The following is a 17,884-nucleotide window of genomic DNA, read 5'->3' as shown; positions in this document are numbered from 1 at the left end:
TTGGTTAAAAATGCAGATTTCTAGGCCCTATCCGTAGAGTCTGGGCCAGAGTCTGGGCTACTTCTCCATTGGTGGTTTTGGATGTCCCCTCCCTTCTACTCTCCAGCCTGTGCAGGAAAAAAAAAAAAAAAAAAAACCCACCTTGGTTCAAACTCTTATTTTCTAGAACACAAGCCACCCAAATCACCGCTGCCACCAGTTTTCCTGCCAGAGATGCAGATAGAGGTGGAGAGGTTTCCAAGGAACCAGACCTCGGCTCTGCAGAAAGGTCCTTCTGTAGAAGGACTCTGAGAAGGAGGAAGGAGGCAGATAAGGCATGACTGAACCAGGGAAATGCATCAGCGTCTTACTGCAAAAGCAAACTTCAGCCAGCTGAATCCACAGTTATCAGACAGTATGTGGATTGTGCTGACATCGACCACTTAGAACTAAACTCCATTCCGTGCTCATGAACCTATTAGATGAAAATGCCTCATTTTAGATAACTGCAAATTGCTTTCTGAGCATAATTTCCTATTAGTTCATTAATCTCTCTATTCAGAATGCCGACGAGACAGCTGATGATAATTCTGGAGGAAGTGGGCATTGAACCAAAGCAGGAGGCAAAGGGTTAGATATTTGGAAGTATCCTGGTTTCCGGAGTGGAGGGGTACCCCAAAATTAATTCATAACGTTAATTACAGTATTAGCTTTCATTTATTAAGCTCTTATAATGGGTCAGGTACCAGGCTAAGCATTTTCCCTTATTTATCTCAGCTGTTTTTTTTTTAAAACAATCTAGTAAGGTAGATATTATTTTCTTCTTTCTGTAGAGGAAGAAATTGAGCCTCAGAAGTGATTACACAGTTAGTGGCAGAGTCAGGATTCAAATATAGGTGTGTGTGTCTGACCTACAGCCTGGGTTCCTAATCATACCTTATCATTTTGACTCAGCACACAAATATTTACTGGATGAATTTACTGGAGAAACCAGGATGAACAAGACTCATGTCTATAGAGTGAGGCCAAGGGATGTTAACAGCAGAAGAGACTGAAAAATAATCAGCAGAGACGGACCGAACTTCAAAAAAAAGAAATGTCAGCTTGGAAAATAAAATTGGATTTTGCCAAACTCCTGCTTTTATATAGAGCCGTGGTTCTCAAACTGTGGTCCCAAGACCAGCAGCAAGAACATCACCTGGGAACTTGGTAGAGATGCAAATTCTGGGGACCCACCTCAGACCCGCTGAATTGGAGACTCCGGGGCATAGGTCCAGGAAGCTATGTTTCAATAAACCTTCCAGGGGATTTTGATACACACTCAAGTTTCGAGACCCATAATCTAGAAAAATTAAATCAGCTCCATGAGGGAATTTGGAGCTCACGAGAGTAGCGCTTCTCAAACTTAATGTGCACAAGAATCACCGGGACAACCTTAAAATGCAGATTCGGATGCGGCAGGTCTGGGGCGGGGCCTGAGAGTCTGCATTTCTGATCAGCTCCCAGGCGATGCTGATGCTGCAGGACCAGGGGCCACACTTGGAGTAGCAACGGGTCTAAGCCAGGGAGTTTCTGGCAATAACACAACCAGAATTGCTCTAGGTTTAAAAAAAAGGGGGGTGGGTGGGCGGGCGGGAAAGAACCATTGCCTTTGGGATAGGTTCAAACCCAAGCCTCTGGAAATGCTTTAGGAAAACAGGAAATGACCCACATCACATACCACATTTTTCCCAAAGTTCCCACTCAGGTATAAGACCTTCTCTGAGCACTTTAATTAAAATTGCAGCCCCTTCCCTGACTCTTCCTGTCTCCCTTCTCCGCTGTGCTCTTCTCCTCAGCACTTGCGCATCATCTGAACAGATGACCTATTTTACTAATTTACTTTACTGTCTGGCCTTCCCCATCTCCATCTCTCACCAGCATGTAAGTTCCATGAGGGCAGGGATTTTGTCTGTTTCATTCACTGTTATTTCCCCTGTGCCTAGAACAGTGCCCGGTGCATAGTACGTGCTCAATAAACATTAGTCAAGTAATTGAACACACATTTCTGCCCATTTTTTCTAAGAAGCTCCCTCCCCATTCTCGGCGCTGCCCTCTGGAATTTCACCTGTTGCTGCTCTCAAGCATGTACTTCAGTTTCACCAAAATTCATTTCTCTATAGGTGTGTCTTCCCCTAAACTTGACAATGGGGTCTGTGTGTTACCCTCTTCTGTCCTTCATCCAACCCTTCCACTCAAAATTCTGCCAACCTTTGAAAACACATATAAACAGCCATCCATCCTCACTATAATTAATGCAAAAACCACAGAATTTCATTCATGGAAGAGTAAGGTCAAACTTCAGCTGGTGATATCAGTAATGCATGCTCCTAATTACGTACTAGAGAGAGCGCTAAACTCCACTGCCATCACACAAGTACAACATCAAAGTTCCTTAAGCAACCCAGAACTCTGTAGCTGTTACAGACTCTGCTTTCACCTTTCGTGCAGTTTTTCTAAGGGCTGAGGCAAATTGGAAAGATCAGTTGTTCCTTCCAACCACGGCTTGGTTTGAATCCTGCCTCTTAGAGTTCCAGGAGCTGTATCTGCACAAGGTGGAGTGAGGAGGACTTTTGATAAAACATTGTCATCTGGGGCAAGGACATTTCACCCGTTCCTTCCAACCGCCCTGTGGCAGGAGGTGCTAATACCACGCCCACTTTGCAGGTAAGGAAACTGAGCCCTGGGATGACAGTCCCTTGCTCAAGGTCACACAGGGAGTCTGGCAATGCAGGTGGGACTCCAGCTCAGTTCTGGCTGCCTTAAAGCCTCTGCTTCTGGCACCCACCTCTCTCCCCCAGGTCCCCGTCCCTCCCACAACCCTTGGCAGGGTCTGAGCCTCTGCTCATTACTTCTAGAACAGAGACAGCATGAGTGGAGGCTATCTCATACTTCTGCCTCTAGCGCTGAAAATTAAAATGGCTCAGGAAGTATTCAGCCTTGCCGACTCCTGGCTGCATCCCTGTCACCTAATTACCTGACTTCAAAGCCTCCACTCGGCAGGTGTGAAGATGTGAAAGCTGCCATTTCCCCTCAGAACATGGAGTGACTACACACAGATAAGACAGGCCCCAGAGCAGCTAGTGTACTGGGAAAATCAGACAGAACTTTGAGTTGGACCCGAGGGCTTGGCTTAGTGTGTCTCAAAGTCAGAAAGACCAGGGGCCGCCATCCTGGGTACTCACCTGAGAGCTGGGTCTATAAAGGACCAAGGTGGGGAAGTGGGCCTCCAAACACTAATGCTTGGTAGTTACTGACCCCATCTCCTTCCCTTGTGCCATGGAGCTTAAGGCTCCTTAGGGGCTGGAACTCATTAATCCTCCCCACAACTCCAGGAGGGAAGGGGACTCAGCCTTACCTTATGACTGAGACATCCAGGCTGGGGGAAGATAAGAACTCCTTCATGGGGCAGGGATGTGGGGAGGCCTGAAGGAACCCAAATGAGTTCCCAGCCTGGACTGGATAAGGAAGAGGAAGTCTAAAGGAGAAAGAAGGGTTCCTACTTTTCAACTTAGCGGCTCCTGTAAGGCGATCAGATGCACACTCATTTGCAACCCTTAGATACAGCTGAACGTTATTGACTATTTTACAGTAATTGGACCAAAGCAAGTATTTAATACAAGTTTACAGAAGGAAAGAGGAAGGCCAGACAGAAAGGCATTTGTGACCTTTGACAGAGGACAAAACCCTAAGCCTGGCACTGGGCTATGTCCTTTGGTGCTGATTTATTCAACGCTCACTGTCACATTGGGCAGATGAAAATACTAACAACAGAAATGTGGGGCGACTCGCCCAATGTCATTGAGCTAGACAGTGGCGGGACCAGGATGTAAACCCATCTCAGTCTGACTCCAGGGCCCACGCTGGGCACTGCAGTCTCTCCTGCATCCCTATCTGTTGCCAGCCACGACCCGGGATGGGTGCGTGGAAGCAGGGGAAGGCAGGGGCTTGTATGGTCTGGTCTTCTAACCAGAACTCAAGACCAACATGATGCCACAGGAAGGACAGGAGTTCAGGGGTCAGGGTTCAAGTCCTGACTGCCACTTCTTAGTTGTGTGACCTCAGGCTTATCCTTGCTGAGAGTCAGCTTTCACATCTGTAAAATGGGAAGAATCAGAACCACCCCCCCACCAAGAGAGGCACCACAAGAAGAAAAAATAAAGGGCAAAAGGCCTTTGTAAACTCTAACTCAGGGATTAGCAAACCATGGCTGAGTGGCCAAAGCCAGCCATGGCATATTTTTGTACAAAAGGCTTTACTGGAATAAATAAATTTGTCACACTTATTTGTTTATATATTGTCTATGGCTGCTTTTGAGCAACACAGCAGAGCTGAGTGGTTGTAACAGGGACCCACTGGCCCACAAAGCCTAAAATATTTACTATCTGGTCGACTAGAGAAAAAGTTTGTCAACCCCTGATTTCAGATGCTATGAAAATGCAAGTTCCCACTGTGCCTCTGCAGACAGCACTATGCGTTTCAGCATCGCCCTCAGCTCTGGTTCTTATTCATAAGCTCTCTCCTTGACCCTTTACCCATGTGTAGAGGTTGATTTAAGACCTATTTCTGAAAAAACAGAGAAGCAGCTCTCCTGAGAGCCAAGAAACCAAAATCCCATAAGCCATTTCAGAGCCCAGGATGGCTCCTGCCGACATCAGGCACCATGAAAAGGTGCTTCCAGGAACAGCCACTTACTTGCAGTTTTTACACTTGAGGCCAAAAAGCATCCCCTTCCCACAGACTGTGCATGTCTGAGACATCCAGTACTTCGTGGAAAACCTGCGGGAAAGAGACAGAAAGTGTTCAAGGCCAAGGTGATGGTGACCGACCTATCTCTAGAAGGACGACCACTGACAGGATAAGAACATGGGCCCTGGATTCCAGCCCCACTTCTTCAGAGACAGGTGACTTAATTGAGTTGCTTAAACTTCAGTCTCTTTATCTGTAAAGTGGGAATAATAACAGTATTGACCTCATAGGTTGTTCAGAGGATTAAACAAGGTCATGCACAGTGCAAGGGCTTTACACAGTGCCTTGTAAACAGAGAGCGCTCACTGAATTGGGCTGTGACCGTATTGTTACCCAAACATTCATAACAGTCATTCAGTCGTTCAACAAACATTGCCTGCCTGGAGGCCTACTATGTGCCAAGTTCAGATCGAAGACAGATGGATAGAGCTAGAACTGTCCTCAGAGAACCACAAAGCAAGGTGGGGCCCCCCAGGGGTCTATTCCCCATCACTGCTAGTTACATCGCCTGGGGAGCTTCAAGAAGGGGTGATCCCCCCCAAAAGTGGAGACTGCAAACGTTAGTAGCAGAGAAGAGGGCCCTAAAGGGAAAGCCTTTTTGGACCATCAGCGCACCTCGCTCCCCAGCCACCACCACTTGCTGCAAACATAAGGCAGTGTAGAGGTTTCTGATATACAGCTAGGAACCAGTGGGAACAGAGATGCATTTGATTAACTTCTGGGGCCCCCTGCTGCCGCCAGCGTGCTTTCCTCTTCAGGAGATACCAGGCAGCAGCAGGGCTGGCCCCAAGAAAAGCACTGAAGGTTGCCAGGTCAGAGTTAATTTTCATTTTCAATTTTTGTCACCTTCCGCAGGAGTTGTAGCTAATCTCCACTGCCTCACAGTGTCAAAATGAAAATCGGAAGCAATTATGTAACTTGGTGTTTAAGAATTTTGAAGGCCAGCCTGCATCCCTCTGCTGTACCGTCTTGCCTGATTTAGGTCAGTCACTCTTCCAACAGAATGATCTACAGCCCAAAGCCTCCATAACTAAGCAAATAGCAATATTCTGAAGAGACACTCTTGTGGCCAAGAAAACCCCCTTTCCAGTTTTGGACTGGGGGTTGGTTAAGTCCCTTTCTGCCCCTTTAGCAGGACGAGCAAGTGTGGCAGGATCTATTCTGCAGGATTTGTCAGCTCTGGGGAATGGCAAACGGACTCGTGTTTCATCCACCAGCCAGCAGCGTGGGGATCGAGAGTATGTGTGGCAGGTGGGAGTTCCTTCTCCTTTCCAGCCCTCTCCCATCCCTGGGATCAGCAATCCCTCTTCCAAGCTGTGGCTGAGGTGACTCTGAGGACAGCGGATGGTATGGGATTTTAATTTCATTTTTTCACCAAGGCTGGGATGAGTCTAGGTCTTTTCCATCCTGGCATGGAGCCCAGGGAGAGACACAGGGTGAGACTGGAGAGTAACAAGGCATCCCAAGTGCCAGCTCCTCTAAGAAGATGTTCTTGATGCCCAAGATCATCAGATCATTTTCCTCCTCTTGGCATCAGCATTTGAATCTGAGGTACCACCAGGTCTAACATTAGGGTGCTAGAGTCTGGTGTCGTGGCTGAGCCATGGGTGTGGCCAATTGGGTGGAGCCAATGCAGGGGTGTGGCCAATGCAGGGGTGGAGCTGAGCTAGGGGTGTGGCCAATCCAGAGGTGAAGCTGAGCCAGGGAGCAGCCTGTAAGCAAACAAAAAAAGGCCCTTCTTTTTGATGCCTTTCTCTCTGCATCTCACCGCCTGACCACTGACGTGTCTATCGTGTATTTCTCACGGCTTCCTCCACCGTTTTCTCATTTGAGTCTTAACAACTATCCTGTCAACATATTTCTTTCAAAAACTGTTGACGAGATGCCATTCCGGGAGAATGTGCTCATTCCTGCCTCACCCCGGGTTATGGTGACGTGTCTGCCCCTGGTATTGCCTCTCCCCCTTATAGCCCTGATCCCCACCACCACCGTACTGTCATGGTCTGTTAACTGTCTATCCCTCCACTAGACCTCGAGCTCCCCAAGGCTGAAAGCCTTACGTCGTGTTCAGTGCTGCAGCCCTGGTACAGATATTCTCTATAAATACTAGTGGAAAAAAACCATGAATGAGTGAACTCTCTGCTGGTCACAGAGGCCTCGTGCAAAGAAAGCTCTCAGCAGAGGTGTCAAAAGAACACAAAATGCTGGGGTTAATTAGCTTGTAGATTCATCACTTAATCATTCAGGGCCTCAGTTTCCCTATCTGTCAAATGGACATGACCACACTTGTGCTACTTACCCCACTGAGTTTGTGAACAGATTGTGAGGATAATGAGATAAAATGTGGAAAGTTAACTTCGTATAAGGGATGACTTAGTAGATAGAAATCTTCCTCCTGAAAAGGGCAGGTGTACTCCTGGCGAGGTTGTCCCGGGCACCCAACAGGGCTGGAGCCCTGAACTGACCTATGCTTCAGCAGAAAGTGAGCATCTCTGACTTCAGCCTGCAATCTTGTCTTCTGGGTGGGGAGACCCAAAATTAGGGCAATCATTCGTCTTAATATTCATACCATTTACTGAGTGGTTATTATGTGCCAGGCCCTTTGCTTAGCACTATAATATATTATCTCATTTAATCCTCATGACCACCCTATGAGTAGTCAGAAATATCTGATGAGCAAATTGAGTCTCAGAGAGGTTAGGTAACTTCCTCAAGGTTGCAAAGCTTTACTAGCTGGGACTGGAATACAGGTCAGTCTGACTCCAAAGGCCTGGCTTTTAACCAGTAGGTGTTCATTTTATAAGAGCCAGGTGAATAAGAAGCAGACATCTCAGTCCCTTGCCACATCGAGGTTCAGCCTGGCAGAGGAGAGAAGAGCATGGTGATATAGGAGCTGGGGCAAAACACCCTGCCCAGCCTTCCCCCACGCTGGGCCCTGTGCTGGGAGGTGGGCCCCAGTGCAGCCAGGAATCCAGCCTACCTGTGCTTGATGGAGTTGCCGAGGTCTCTGCGAGGGATCTGTGGGGACCAGCGTGGCACTGACAGTGTGTCTGCAGGGAGAGAAGAGAGGAGGAGAAGGTCCTGTTACACAGAGAATCGGAAGTGGGGGTGCGCTCCCACCGAGCCCCAGAAGGAAGAGGGAGGCTTGCTGGCCTCCGGAAGGACACTGGCCGCCATCACTTGCTAAACCAACGCCAAATGGAAAACTGGTTTAGCTTGTGTTACCTTAACTCACGCAAGGTCCCCCGGGTGGGGCAGTGCCTGGAAAGAAACCAGCTGGGGGAAGAATAAAACTGAGCGTGGCTCCCATTTACCAAGTGCTTACTGTGTGCCAGGCATGTGCCACGTGACTCACATGCCTTAGCTCGTTACATCCTCAGAACAAGGTTTGGGGGTGTTAGCATCCCAGCCTTACAGGTGAGGAAGCTGAGGCTTGGAGAGAGGAGGTCACGTGCTCAAGATCCTGTACCTTGTAGACCACACAGCAGCTGTGAATCCAGGCTTAAGGGACCTAGAACACGTGCCTGTGTATGCAAAGTTCTAACTCAGCAGATTCCAAATGCCAGTCATACAAGTACCACTTTCCTAATTTTTGTCATGCCCCTCTACAACCCATAAAATGATCTACTTAATATTTTAGGTTGACTTATTTGTTTGTTTAAACACATTGATTCTCAAAGCAACTCTATATGGAAAACCAATATCACTTTCTGTATATTATAAGTAACTATTCAAAATATGTCTAACCATGTGCCACCTAAACTCATGCTGGAATAAGTGGATGGATTGATGAATGGATGGATGAGTGGATAGATGGATGGATGGATAGATGAATGTCTGGATAGGTGCATGGATGGACAGATGAGTCAGTAGATGGACAGATGGGGAGGTGGGTGGATGGGTTGGTAGGTGGGTAGATGGATGGATGGATGAATGTTTGGATAGGTAGGTGGATGGATGGTTGGATAGGTGGGTAGATGGACAGATGAGTTGCAAGGTGGACAGATGGGTAGGTGGATGGATGGATTGGTAGGTGGGTGGATGGATGGATGGATGGATGGATGGATGGATGGATGGATGGATGGACAGCTAGATGAATGGATAAATTGATGGATGAATGGGAATGAGGAAGAAACAGTAAATCACACAGACTTCAGACTGGGTGCCTCTGCCCATCTGGTCTTTTCTTTCATGCCTCGGGCTACATCCCAGTGACCCACACTATCACCCCACCACTGACTGAGTTCCAGGACTTCTTGCACAGCCTCTGGGCACCAGCCCCCACCTTCACTCCACTGCCTGGTTGTCCGCATCCTCCTCCTCGCAGACCTCACAGGCCCCAGAGAGGTGTGAAACAACAGCAGAAGTGAACCGGTGCGGCCTGTGAAACCTCCACCGGCTCGGGCAGAGAAGAAGGAAGCGGCTGAGCCACACGCCAGCCCTCATTTCTCAGGCCGGATGGATGGAGCCAGCTCCCTGTCCGCAGGGCTGCAAATGCACACGCCTCACTTTTCACAGCAGTTGTTATGGAGTGGCACGCTCACTGGGGAGCTGGGCATGTCTGAACCGAGCAGGGAGCATTTAACCCTAACCCATTCACTCCCCTCTTCTGTCTAATGACACTGTCAACAGCCATCTGAAAGCTGTTTCCAGAAACCCCAATTCTGCCCTTGTAAAGCTGGGACCATTTCTGGAAGAGCTAATGATTTTCCAAGCCCCAAAGGCCAGAGAAAGAGGGAGACAGCATGATATATCACTCAGAATCAGAGCCAGGGGAATTTCCTCTAGTTTAACTAAAAACTCAATGTCATCAAGTCCAAGCCCATTTTATTACTTGTTTTGGCTTCTGAGAGAAGCAAAAAAGACAAGAAAGAAAAACAGTTTTAAAAGAGAGAGAGAGATTAACCAAGATGGCGGAGTAGAAGGACGTGCTCTCACTCCCTCTTGCGAGAGCACCAGAATCACCACTGGCTGCTGGACAATCATTGACAGGAAGACCCTGGACTTCACCAAGGAGGATACCCCGCGTCCAAGGACAGAGGAGAAGCCACAGTGAGACGGTAGGAGGGGCGCAATCAGAGTAAAATCAAATCCCATAACTGCTGGGTGGGTGACTCACAGACTGGCGAACACTTATACCACAGAATTCCACCCACTGGAGTGAAGGTTCTGAGCCCCACGTCAGGCTTCCCAACCTGGGGGTCCGGCAACGGGAGGAGGAATTCCTAGAGAATCAGACTTTGAAGCCTAGAGGGAATTGATTGCAGGACTTTGACAGGACTGGGGGAAACAGAGACCCCACTCTTGGAGGGCACACACAAAGTAATGTGTGCATCGGGACCCAGGGGAAGGAGCAGTGACCCTGGGGGAGACTGAACCGGACCTACCTGCTGGTGTTGGGGGGTCTCCTGCAGAGGCGAGTGGTGGCTCTGTTTCACCGTGGGGATAAGGACACTGGCAGCAGAGGCTCTGGGAAGTTCTCCTTGGCGTGAGCCCTCCCAGAGTCTGCCATTGACCCCACCAAAGAGCACCGGTAGGCTCCAGTGTTGGGTTGCCTCAGGCAAAACAACCAACAGGGAGGGAACCCAGCCCCACCCATCAACAGTCAAGTGGATTAAGGTTTTACTGAGCTCTGACCGCCACAGCAACAGGGAGGGAACCCAGCCCCACCCATCAACAGTCAAGTGGATTAAGGTTTTACTGAGCTCTGACCGCCACAGCAACAGTCAGCTCTACCCACCACCAGAGCCTCCCATCAAGCCTCTTAGATAGCCTCAACCACCAGAGGGCAGACAACAGAAGCAAGAAAAACTACGATCCTGCAGCCTGTGGACCAAAAACCACAGTTACAGAAAGATAGAGAAGATGAAAAGGCAGAGGGCTATGCACCAGATGAAGGAACAAGAAAAAACCCCAGAAAAACAACTAAATGAAGTGGAGATAGGCAACCTTCCAGAAAAAGAATTCAGAATAATGATAGTGAAGATGATCCAGGACCTCGGAATAAGAATGGAGGCAAAGATTGAGAAGATGCAAGAAATGATTAACAAAGACCTAGAAGAATTAAAGAACAAACAAACAGAGATCACCAATACAATAACTGAAATGAAAACTACACTAGAAGGAATCAATAGCAGAATAACTGAGGCAGAAGAACGGATAAGTGACCTGGAAGACAGAATGGTGGAATTCACTGCTGCAGAACAGACTAAAGAAAAAAGAATGAAAAGAAATGAAGACAGCCTAAGAGACCTCTGGGACAACATTAAACGCAACAACATTCGCATTATAGGGGTCCCAGAAGGAGAAGAGAGAGAGAAAGGACCAGAGAAAATATTTGAAGAGATTATAGTCGAAAACTTCCCTAACATGGGAAAGGAAATAGCCACCCAAGTCCAGGAAGCGCAGAGAGTCCCATACAGAATAAACCCAAGGAGAAACACGCCGAGACACATAGTAATCAAAGTGGCAAAAATTAAAGACAAAGAAAAATTATTGAAAGCAGCAAGGGAAAAACGACAAATAACATACAAGGGAACTCCCATAAGGTTAACAGCTGATTTCTCAGCAGAAACTCTGCAAGCCAGAAGGGAGTGGCATGATATACTTAAAGTGATGAAAGGGAAGAACCTACAACCAAGATTACTCTACCCGGCAAGGATCTCATTTAGATTTGATGGAGAAATCAAAAGCTTTGCAGACAAGCAAAAGCTAAGAGAATTCAGCACCACCAAACCAGCTCTACAACAAATGCTAAAGGAACTTCTCTAAGTGGGAAACACAAGAGAAGAAAAGGACCTACAAAGACAAATCCAAAACAATTAAGAAAATGGTCATAGGAACATACATATCGATAATTACCTTAAACGTGAATGGATTAAATGCCCCAACCAAAAGACATAGACTGGCTGAATGGATACAAAAACAAGACCCATATATATGCTGTCTACAAGAGACCCACTTTAGACCTAGGGACACATACAGACTGAAAGTGAGGGGATGGAAAAAGATATTCCATGCAAATGGAAATCAAAAGAAAGCTGGAGTAGCTATACTCATATCAGATAAAATAGACTTTAAAATAAAGAATGTTACAAGAGACAAGGAAGGACACTACATAATGATCCAGGGATCAATCCAAGAAGAAGATATAACAATTATAAATATATATGCACCCAACATAGGAGCACCTCAATACATAAGGCAACTGCTAACAGCTATAAAAGAGGAAATCGACAGTAACACAATAATAGTGGGGGACTTTAACACCTCACTTACACCAATGGACAGATCATCCAAAATGAAAATAAATAAGGAAACAGAAGCTTTAAATGACACAATAGACCAGATAGATTTAATTGATATATATAGGACATTCCATCCAAAAACAGCAGATTACACGTTCTTCTCAAGTGCGCACGGAACATTCTCCAGGATAGATCACATCTTGGGTCACAAATCAAGCCTCAGTAAATTTAAGAAAATTGAAATCATATCAAGCATCTTTTCTGACCACAACGCTATGAGATTAGAAATGAATTACAGGGAAAAAAACGTAAAAAGGACAAACACATGGAGGCTAAACAATACGTTACTAAATAACCAAGAGATCACTGAAGAAATCAAAGAGGAAATCAAAAAATACCTAGAGACAAATGACAATGAAAACACGACGACCCAAAACCTATGGGATGCAGCAAAAGCGGTTCTAAGAGGGAAGTTTATAGCTATACAAGCCTACCTAAAGAAACAAGAAAAATCTCAAGTAAACAATCTAACCTTACACCTAAAGAAACTAGAGAAAGAAGAACAAACAAACCCAAAGTTAGCAGAAGGAAAGAAATCATAAAGATCAGAGCAGAAATAAATGAAATAGAAACAAAGAAAACAATAGCAAAGATCAATAAAACTAAAAGTTGGTTCTTTGAGAAGATAAACAAAATTGATAAGCCATTAGCCAGACACATCAAGAAAAAGAGGGAGAGGACTCAAATCAATAAAATCAGAAATGAAAAAGGAGAAGTTACAACAGACACCACAGAAATACAAAGCATCCTAAGAGACTACTACAAGCAACTTTATGCCAATAAAATGGACAACCTGGAAGAAATGGACAAATTCTTAGAAAGGTATAACCTTCCCAGACTGAATCAGGAAGAAACAGAAAATATGAACAGACCAATCACAAGTAATGAAATTGAAACTGTGATTAAAAATCTTCCAACAAACAAAAGTCCAGGACCAGATGGCTTCACAGGTGAATTCTATCAAACATTTAGAGAAGAGCTAACACCCATCCTTCTCAAACTCTTCCAAAAAATTGCAGAGGAAGGAACACTCCCAAACTCATTCTATGAGGCCACCATCACCCTGATACCAAAACCAGACAAAGACACTACAAAAAAAGAAAATTACAGACCAATATCACTGATGAATATAGATGCAAAAATCCTCAACAAAATACTAGCAAACAGAATCCAGCAACACATTAAAAGGATCATACACCACGATCAAGTGGGATTTATCCCAGGGATGCAAGGATTCTTCAATATACGCAAATCAATCAATGTGATACACCATATTAACAAATTGAAGAATAAAAACCATATGATCATCTCAATAGATGCAGAAAAAGCTTTTGACAAAATTCAACACCCATTTCTGATAAAAACTCTCCAGAAAGTGGGCATAGAGGGAACCTACCTCAACATAATAAAGGCCATATATGACAAACCCACAGCAAACATCATTCTCAATGGTGAAAAACTGAAAGCATTTCCTCTAAGATCAGGAACGAGACAAGGATGTCCACTCTCACCACTATTATTCAACATAGTTCTGGAAGTCCTAGCCACGGCAATCAGAGAAGAAAAAGAAATAAAAGGAATACAAATTGGAAAAGAAGAAGTAAAACTGTCACTGTTTGCGGATGACATGATACTATACATAGAGAATCCTAAAACTGCCACCAGAAAACTGCTAGAGCTGATTAATGAATATGGTAAAGTTGCAGGATACAAAATTAATGCACAGAAATCTCTTGCATTCCTATACACTAATGATGAAAAATCTGAAAGAGAAATTATGGAAACACTCCCATTTACCATTGCAACAAAAAGAATAAAATACCTAGGAATAAACCTACCTAGGGAGACGAAAGACCTGTATGCAGAAAACTATAAGACACTGATGAAAGAAATTAAAGATGATACCAACAGATGGAGAGATATACCATGTTCTTGGATTGGAAGAATCAACATTGTGAAAATGAGTATACTACCCAAAGCAATCTACAGATTCAATGCAATCCCTATCAAATTACCAATGGCATTTTTTACGGAGCTAGAACAAATCATCTTAAAATTTGTATGGAGACACAAAAGACCCCGAATAGCCAAAGCAGTCTTGAGGGAAAAAAATGGAGCTGGAGGAATCAGACTCCCAGACTTCAGACTCTACTACAAAGCTACAGTAATCAAGACAGTATGGTACTGGCACAAAAACAGAAACATAGATCAATGGAACAAGATAGAAAGCCCAGAGATTAACCCACGCACCTATGGTCAACTAATCTATGACAAAGGAGGCAAAGATATACAATGGAGAAAAGACAGTCTCTTCAATAAGTGGTGCTGGGAAAACTGGACAGCTACATGTAAAAGAATGAAATTAGAATACTCCCTAACACCATACACAAAAATAAACTCAAAATGGATTAGAGACCTAAATATAAGACTGGACACTATAAAACTCTTAGAGGAAAACATAGGAAGAACACTCTTTGACATAAATCACAGCAAGATCTTTTTTGATCCACCTCCTAGAGTAATGGAAATAAAAACAAAAATAAACAAATGGGACCTAATGAAACTTCAAAGCTTTTGCACAGCAAAGGAAACCATAAACAAGACGAAAAGACAACCCTCAGAATGGGAGAAAATATTTGCAAATGAATCAACGGACAAAGGCTTAATCTCCAAAATATATAAACAGCTCATTCAGCTCAATATCAAAGAAACAAACACCCCAATCCAAAAATGGGCAGAAGACCTAAATAGACATTTCTCCAAAGAAGACATACAGATGGCCACGAAGCACATGAAAAGATGCTCAACATCACTAATTATTAGAGAAATGCAAATCAAAACTACAATGAGGTATCACCTCACTCCTATTAGAATGGGCATCATCAGAAAATCTACAAACAACAAATGCTGGAGAGGGTGTGGAGAAAAGGGAACCCTCTTGCACTGTTGGTGGGAATGTAAATTGATACAGCCACTATGGAGAACAGTATGGAGGTTCCTTAAAAAACTAAAAATAGAATTACCATATGACCCAGCAATCCCACTACTGGGCATATACCCAGAGAAAACCGTAATTCAAAAAGACACATGCACCCGAATGTTCATTGCAGCACTATTTACAATAGCCAGGTCATGGAAGCAACCTAAATGCCCATCAACAGACGAATGGATAAAGAAGTTGTGGTACATATATACAATGGAATATTACTCAGCCATAAAAAGGAACGAAATTGAGTCATTTGTTGAGACATGGATGGATCTAGAGACTGTCATACAGAGTGAAGTAAGTCAGAAAGAGAAAAACAAATATCGTATATTAATGCATGTATGCGGAACCTAGAAAAATGGTACAGATGAGCCAGTTTGCAGGGCAGAAGTTGAGACACAAATGTAGAGAATGGTCATATGGACACCAAGGGGGGAAAACTGCGGTGAGGTGGGGATGGTGGTGTGCTGGATTGGGCAATTGGGATTGACATGTATACACTGATGTGTATGAAACTGATGCCTAATAAGAACCTGCAGTATAAAAAAACAAACAAAACAACTAATACTAAACTTTCATTGGGTTATTTGTATGGAAATATGTTAATATAAAGGTTTCAGACATTACATGAAATTTCTAAAAATCTTATATTTGTATTTGTATGGAAATATGTATGGAAATATGTTAATATAAATGTTTCAGACATTACATGAAATTTCTAAAAATCTTATATTTGTATTTGTATGGAAATATGTATGGAAATATGTTAATATAAATGTTTCAGACATTACATGAAATTTCTAAAAATCTTATATGTTCTGGTATAATGTTATAAGTAATAATCCTAGTTATTACTTTAAAATGTATATCTCAGAAATAACTAATTTTCTTGTCAACTGCATTATTATGAACTTTCATCAAATCTTTAAACCGTGGTCATTTTTAAGTCTTTTGTCATTTACAGACAGTTCTGGGTGTACTCTGATGATTTTGCAAATATGTTCCTATAAAAGGGTTTCATCTTCAAGAAATTCATGGAAAAGACTCTGACAAGTACAGGTTTCTGGTAACTGACTGTACTGCTGAACTGAATGAATAAGCATTTTCAGAACTCTAATGAAAAACTGATGAACTCATAAAAGTGCTAACAAAAGATCAAGATGAAAAAAAAATTAATTACATGGGACTGAGTGAACTGATGAGGATGAGTATAATTTTTGTGACTTTCTGTCTGAATTTAAAAAAAAAAAAAATCCCACAAGGACTCAGAGGCAAAGAATATACAAATCAATTTTCACTGCAAAGTAAAGGAGCTGTTACAGTGGAGGATTACTGGACTGAATGTCAATATTATGACATAGTATGAGTGTGTTTCATGTTTGGTAATTGCAATCATTGTTGCTTTTGTTGTGGTCATCCATGTACAATGCTTGGTGTCAGTCTATTTATGTCTTGTAAAAATAAAATACAGTGTGTGTGTGTGTGAATAAAAAAAAAAAAAAAAAAAAAAGAGAGAGAGAGAGAGAGCAGGGGACTGAAGTCAGATTTGGAAGGAAGAACGCTGCTACCTGCTAAGTCCTTAAAATGCTTTCTCCGGGGACGGGTAGAGGTGGAATGGCTGTGCTGGAGAGGAAGGGTTAGCTCAGATACACAGCCTCCTCATGGGGAATCTACGAAGTGAGGAGTGCCAAAGGGGTTTCATCTCACGGGATGTTAGTGGCGGCTGTCTAGAAAAGTGTGTTGAGAAGGATTCTGAGGCTCAAGAGGAAAGAGCATGGAGACTGATTAGTAATGTCTGCCGGGGGTGAAGAATAAGGCAGTTCCACCAAGTCTCCATATTTCTGCCACTCCTACAAGGACAGGGACCACATCTTCATCTTTGCATCACTGCCTCACAGCATAGCCAGCACCTGGGACAAAGTAAGTACGTAACACATGTTTGCTGAATCTGAGATTATTATCATAGAAACAGTGAATTTACTGAGCGCTCAATATGTGGTAGGCATAATTCTGTGCAGTTTATACGCAGAAGCTTTGCCTCTATGCAGTCGGTGTTCTCATTATTCCCACTGCACAAAGGTAGACACAGGAGCTCAAAGAGGTGCAGTGACTAGCTAAAGGTCACACAGCCGGGCACTGGTAGATCCTCAAGGGGTAACTCTGCAGTTGTTCGAGAGCCTTCCAAAAGCCCCTACATCAGCATCTTCAATCAGGGGCACTTTTGCCCGGGGGAACATTTGGCATTGTTTGGAGATACTGCCAAATAACTGGGGCGGTGGGGTGGGCAGGCTACTGGCATCTAATGTGTAGAGACCAGGCATGCTGCTCAACATCCTACAATACCCAAGACAGATCCCCGCGTCAAAGCACTAACTAGACCCAAATGGCAATAGTGCCAAGGCTGAGAAACCCTGATCGAGATGTTTTTCACTTCTCTAGCCATCTCCCCACCCCCTCCCTCTCCCCACAATCTTGAGATGGTACTTCTGAAGCTCAACTCAGTAGAGAACAAATCCTCTTTTATTATAAGCACATCTCACTGTTAGATTCATATCCTAGTTGTTCTCATTCTTAATTATAGCACCTTCTCGAAAAAGTAGATGTAATTAAGTTTAGTAGTTTGGTTCCATTTCCCAATATCTGGTTGAAGGAGCAAATTCCGTCAGTTACATTCAGCGGCTGCGACATCGTTAGTCTCCAGCAATAATAACCTCCACACGGCTTCGTCCGTGGGTGTGCAGATCTGAACTCTGAGATCTTCTCTTTACTTTCTTCGTTTGGATTTCATTAAACTTGCCAATGCAAGCCTTAAAGCAAAGGAAAA

At 44.1% G+C, this 17,884-nt stretch overlaps 1 protein-coding gene across 1 annotated transcript in view; it reads right to left on the bottom strand.

Annotated features, from left to right (window-relative positions):
* Positions 1-17,884, bottom strand: part of KSR2 (kinase suppressor of ras 2) — a 410,930-nt gene that overhangs the window by 95,570 nt on the left and 297,476 nt on the right. The window contains exons 6-7 of the mRNA XM_036823399.1: positions 7,748-7,817; positions 4,714-4,797 (exon numbers count right to left, since the gene is read on the bottom strand). Of these exons, the coding sequence (XP_036679294.1) occupies positions 4,714-4,797; positions 7,748-7,817 (154 nt within the window). The remainder of the gene's footprint in view (positions 1-4,713; positions 4,798-7,747; positions 7,818-17,884) is intronic.

The sequence above is a fragment of the Balaenoptera musculus genome, chromosome 14 (genome assembly GCF_009873245.2).
Source record: "Balaenoptera musculus isolate JJ_BM4_2016_0621 chromosome 14, mBalMus1.pri.v3, whole genome shotgun sequence".
Classification (NCBI taxonomy): domain Eukaryota; kingdom Metazoa; phylum Chordata; class Mammalia; order Artiodactyla; family Balaenopteridae; genus Balaenoptera; species Balaenoptera musculus.
This window is presented reverse-complemented; position numbering and strand designations above follow the sequence as displayed.